The sequence below is a fragment of the Suillus discolor genome (assembly GCF_016758755.1).
Source record: "Suillus discolor strain FC423 chromosome Unknown F5147scaffold_28, whole genome shotgun sequence".
Taxonomy (NCBI): Eukaryota; Fungi; Basidiomycota; class Agaricomycetes; order Boletales; family Suillaceae; genus Suillus; species Suillus discolor.
Window position 1 is genome coordinate 195283 of NW_024541275.1, and position 6000 is coordinate 201282.

The 6000-nt window shown below is 44.0% G+C and overlaps 2 protein-coding genes across 2 annotated transcripts; one reads left to right on the forward strand and one right to left on the reverse strand.

Moving 5' to 3' along the window:
* Window positions 1-2521: 2521 nt before the first annotated feature.
* Window positions 2522-4387, reverse strand: F5147DRAFT_652932 (kinase-like domain-containing protein; the record flags this gene model as incomplete). The annotated part of the gene is made up of 5 exons (XM_041433707.1): window positions 2522-2777; window positions 2802-2888; window positions 3449-4065; window positions 4115-4275; window positions 4318-4387. The coding sequence occupies 5 exons, from the start codon at window positions 4385-4387 to the stop codon at window positions 2522-2524; spliced, it is 1191 nt and encodes a 396-aa protein (XP_041292730.1).
* Window positions 4388-4816: 429 nt separating this feature from the next.
* F5147DRAFT_773791 (uncharacterized protein) lies at window positions 4817-5604 on the forward strand (the record flags this gene model as incomplete). Its single annotated transcript, XM_041441509.1, has 3 exons — window positions 4817-4932; window positions 5270-5367; window positions 5420-5604. 3 exons carry the CDS (start codon window positions 4817-4819, stop codon window positions 5602-5604), a joined length of 399 nt encoding a protein of 132 aa, XP_041292731.1.
* Between the last annotated feature and the right edge of the window lie 396 nt (window positions 5605-6000).

Sequence of the window (6000 nt, forward strand, 5' to 3'; positions counted from 1 at the left end):
GATAGATGATCTGTTCCTGTGGGACTAAGAACACCTGTGCAATAAGCATTAAACTTGTCTTTGACTGATTGGGGGCCACCCTGGTGATGTGGCAGTAAGTCCGTCTCAGGGAGTCCATAAATTGTTGAGCCTAGAGTTGCAGGGCGCAGGTGCCAAGTCAATTCATTGGATTGTGCAGAGACATCTGTCATTCTCTTGCTCTGCATCTGTGGGACATATCAGTCCAAAATTCAGCTGTTATTATTATCTGGTAGACATACCAGTTGAAGAATATAGTTTTTCACCTGTGTAATTCGCGGCACTGACCAATGTTCATTTATCCATGACAGACGTCTTGTGGGGTCAATGACTATGCACAACGTGAGAATTCATCTTTATCAAACCATGCAAGACTCACAGATTGCAACGGCATATGCTCCTGTGAGGCTCATCCGGTCATCATACTTGGCTGCCCACGTTAAACCTATGGCGACCAAAGGTGCACAATGCGGGACAAGGTCTCCCACAAGCTTCCACCTCTGGATCAACCCTTTGAAGGCCGGAATGGTGCTACCCAGAAGAGGACTGGTTTTACTGGACATGCATTGTTGGGCGTGGTGTGGTGCCTAATGTAGAATAGTAAATACATTAGAAGTTTTGGACATATTAAAATGTACCTCTAGAATGACCTCGAGATCCTGCAGGACTTGCCAATCCATAGGGCTCAATTTATAGCAAGCTATGCTGTGTTGAGCAGGGAGATCAATCCAATGGTTGATGGCCTGGGCAACATTTAAGTGGTGTGAAGATTCTAATGAGATGAGACATTATCTGCTGTAGGATCCTCAAATGATTGAACATGATATATGTCAAATCCCAGCGAGTGGGCTCGTCACATAGCAATTCAACTATCGGCAGGGCCATACGCTCGCCCTTGTCATTTACAAACCACCCCTCTGCATTGCCAGAAGCAATGGCAGCTCACAAACTGTCACGACGCTGGCCTGATGAGCGGATCACAAGGACAACATCTCTGGCCCAAGCGATAACATTACTTTGCAGAGCCTTTATGTACTCCACTTTCTTGAAATTGTAAGGGCCAGCTACAAAAGTGTCAGCCAAATGTGAGAAGTTTACTTGAGAATGTTTGTCGAGGATGTGTTGGACACATATGTTCACTATATGCGGAAAACATGGGATTCGGCGATTGACAGCGTCAAATTCAATCCCATTGTTTTGTAATAGTTGTGAGAGTTCATCCATTGCAGTCCGGTTATTACTGGCGTTGTCCAGGGTGAAGTGTCCGATATAGACAAAGTCAGAGCATGTGACAGAGTACAATGAAACACTAACATTATGCTTCACTTCAGCGCGATCAATGAGCTCCAATATTTTTGAAGCGAGTGTCTTTCCTGTATGGCTACCAGGGATATGATGAAAGGCTATTAGATCAGCCTTCAAAACAAGTGTGGCTTTGCGTTCTTTCGCAATCCAATGTGCGGTCACAGCAAGGAAGGGACGGAGCTTAGAATTGGACCAGATATCCGATGTGAACAAGATTCGTCCTTGGGCAATCTGCAAGATATGAAAAGACTGTATGTAATCGATAGTTATACACTCACAGCGAGGTCAAGTTTGATGGCTGCGAAGTAATCATCCCACACATCGATGATCAGTTACCAAAGCTTTGTACGATGGGGGATATCAGAATCCTTTAGGTCTTGCTGCAAGAAGCAGAGCAGTCAAGGAAACTCTGGACACTCAACAACACTGATTGCCTAGAGATGATGGTTAGTGAGAACACAGAACATAGACAGTACTTACTTGGTCGTCAGCTACAATAAACTTCACGATCTGTCTATGCATCTCATTGATAGAGAAGTCTGATAAGTTATGATCCAAAGATGCTGACTTTCCAACACCAGGCCTTGAACCGCTGTGTCTGGAATTGGGGGGAGGGCCAAGTGTTTCGATTGTGTAAGTGGGATCTTCAAGTCATTTCCGCATCTTGCTGAAGGTCCAGCCTTCATTGAGGCGGTCCACTACAGGATGAATGCCAATTGGCCATTGCTGCTTCTCGGATTCCTCGAGGTAAAGGTCGATGTGAATTTTATGTATATGTGAATGGAGGGGGGTATTGCTCGTGGACGAACCATAGATGGTGAGGGGATAGGATGGGTCTATCATATTTAGATCCCTGGAAAAGAGGGTGAGAAAGAGTAGAAGAGACTACTAGCCATGTTACTCACTCGCATGGTACACAAATGCACTCACCAGTGTCTGAGTTCTTCCTAAAAAAGAACTGAATATCAAAAGTAGTCTTGAGGCCTCTTTTTCTTGTGGCAAAAGGATTGGTATGGAGAGTGCTGGTTGTCGTCTGAGTTGTCATCTGTAGTGGGCTCGGGCCCTGTGTGTGTATGGCGGCTATGACTTCAGGTGGGTTGTCATCATCTTCACTGCTGCCAACATTATTGATGTCGATCCACTCGCCATCACCCAGATGGGCAGCTGCGTCGTCCTGCCTAAATCTCTGAGGAAGCTGTCATTGTCTCCTAGGGCGGTGAAGGGCAGTAGCAATTGCAGCAGCTGCAGTGGTAGTTGCAGCAGCAGGAGCAGGAGAAATAGTCACAGGAGCAGGAGCAACAGGAATAGGAGCAGGTGAGACATGAGTAGGAGCAAGAGCAATAGGTGTGGAAGTGACAAGAACAGGAGAGACAGGCGCAGGAGCAGCTTCAACCTGGGAGATTTTAGTGTTCTGTCGATGACGTCCACGATGGTTCATGTTAGTAGTAGTAGTGCTGGAGATGTAACAAGAGACTCACTCATACATGATATATATACCTTTATCCTGGGAGCCCCAGGAATACACCGCTGTGCACAATGGCACAGAATCACCTTGGCACTGCGGTCTGCAGGGTCTAAACACAATAGTTAATGACAATACATAATGATTGAGACTGAAATACTGACACATATGTTCGCTTAGCAGCTCTTCATAATATCACAGCTTGTTCCTACTGTATCGGCCAGATCATGGTGACTGGTTCTTGAATGTGGGTGGGGATCTCCGTGAGGAGGACGTGAGGATAACAATTAACACAATGTATGGTTAAGTCTTGCTAAGCGGTTGGGAATGAAAGCTTAGGCAAAATTGACGTGATCATCACAGGCTGGCTGCAGTGTACCCTGATCAGCATGGGAGTTAATACTCGGGAATTACACTACATAGGTACATATGTGCACAGACCATGTACAATATATACACATGTAAATACTAATCAAACAAGCTCAAACATGTGCATTGCGCAGATGTAGTACTGAAAAAAAGAAAAAAACAGCTATATAGCTTGTTTCTTGATCCAACATGAGGTGGGAGTAGTTACAGATGTTGGGGTACCATTATGTAGACATAACCTTGCGAATGATGAGTTCATGGATGCAGTGTGTAAGGATAAATGAAATTACTTACACACGAGTTGATCTGCGAAGGGGTGTTACTTCCGGCAGACATGTAGGCACCAATTGAGAGACTTTCGGGTATTGAGAAGGTGGGGTGGGATAGTCAAAATCCAGGGAATGCATAGCTGGTGCAGGCCCTGTAGTGCAAAGATCGTGAAGTAAAGAATGTAGATAGTCGTAATCAGGATCTTCTGAGAATGAGAGAGAGCGCGAGTAGACGAGGATATTTGCAAATGTAGGAGGAATTCCCTCACATAAATCAGTGATGGCGGTATCCACCTTGCACTCGAGTATAAAGGAATCATAAAGCTTCTCATGATTACTATTTAGCCATGGAAGGGAACCACGCAAGAAATATATGAGCATATAGGCAAGTGATTTAAGATCGTCACGGCGACCTGGCTCCAATCCCAAGTGATTGTTGATTGACGCAAAGGCAGGGGTGCCTGTGAGACATCGACCTTGACAAAATGGGATGTGGGATTTGGTTGAGGAATTCCAGTATCTCTTCGCAATACCAAAATCAATAATATAGACCATTTGTTCCAAATTATCTATCAAAGCATTTTGCAGTTTGACATCGCCATGAATGTCACCGTGTGAGGAAATGTACTCAAGATGTGACAGCTGGAAAATAGGTCAGTATCTGCAGCACAGCACATTTGAATCAAAGTACCAGCTGGTCTCCTACTCCACCTTCAAGTTGCTTGAGAATGCGGTATTCGTGCTCGACAGAAGATGGATTATTGGTGACCAGTTCGAGTTTGATTGCAACAATATCATCATTGAGGAAGTTCTGTGCGCAGTACACGACAGCTAGTAATACATGTTGAAACCCTGAATATTAATCAATCAACTATCAACATCATACAAACATACCATATGAACCTGATCCCAAAATATTTTCCAGCCTGAATCTACCATCAATCTGAAATGGAGACTTATTCATGCTACGCAGCAGCTAAACATTACAAATTTACAGTGAGAATCCAGCATGGCAGGCGACTTCCACGTGACTGAAGTCGACTGCAGTCAACTTGAACCGGCTTGAGTCAACATTTCTGGATAGATGGCTCATAGCCAGTTCATGCAGCTAGTAAGTCGAACCAAACTGCACAATGTGGTTCAACTAATGAGAATAACTGAACGGCAAGTGTAACTGGTACAAGCTGAGTCTGAGCCAGGCCGAGCTGAGCCGTGACATAACTAGACCCTAGCCTCAATGCTGGGTCATCTTATTTTGTAGAAGAAATATGCTATAAATCTTAACTGGCTGAGTGAGTCACAGTGCCACAAGAGGTTTGATTTCACTGTAATGATGTCACTGTGCCCATTATTCTTTCAGTGAAGCATGTGTGTCAGTCACAACGCAGTCAACATGGCAGACACCAAGTCTTCAAGAGGCCTTGCTGCGACTGGTGTAGGGACTGTGGACTGTGCTCGACATGAGATGAAGCTTGCAAGTGGAGTAGGTGATCTTCAAAAAGGGAAGAAGTAAGTGATGGAACAGTTTCATTCATTGACTCACCAGTCTGACTTTTCAATGTAGACTACCTCATATTCTCCATTATCATTGAAAGTGGCACAGCTGTTTTCAATTTGTCTTATGATGTAGCCTGCCAATGGCACAAAAAGATATGGGCATGCTTGGCCTTGATGCCTGATAGGCTATAATTTGACCGCCAGAGCAAGACAGTGCAATTTTCATGCCAAAGTTCCACATCAATGCCCATATCCCCGCCTGTCGGACAAACTTCTCATTCAATTACTCTAAGGGTGTCAGTTGCATGGATGGGGAAGCACCAGAGCGAGGTTGAGCGAATGTGAACAGGGTGGCTACCAGCACTAAGGAGATGGGTCCTGGGTCTTGTCGTGACATACTCGATGATAATTTCAGTGATTGGAACTGGAAAAAGGTGACAACAGTTGGTAAGTTTCTTTTACCGCTGGTATAATGTTGAGCTAACTTAAAATACAACAGGTCATATTCTACTGTGCAAACTGAAGGAAGCTGTGGGGAGTGCTAAGATGCACAGCAATGAGCTAGCTGAGTTGCAGAGTGCAATAGATGCTGTGTCCTTGTATGCATGTAAATCTGAAGTTGAGGCTTGGGAAGATGATAGTTCACAGCCCAACCCATTTGAGAGCTGCATAGCATGCAAGTGAATGTATCTGTACTTATACATTCCTTGTTCTGATTGTTTTCTTAAGCAATGACACAAACAACCGTTCAACTTCAACTGGCTGAGAACAAAGCTCATGACTTACAGGCTGGCATAAATGTTTCTCTATATGATGAGGTATTGCCCTTCATACCTATTTCCACCGGCTGAGATCTAGAGGACCAGCAGTATGTCCACAATTTGTGAGACCCTCTCATACAACAGGAAAAACTGTTGTTCTATATAGGTGCTACATTCTGCTATAGCTATTATATACATGTATAGTGCAATATAGGCTATATGTAACTTTGAGCCACTATATGCTACTATAGGAGACTTCATATAATATAAATTATAAGAATTTTACCATAAAGTTTGATAAGCATATTTGAAAGTAAAA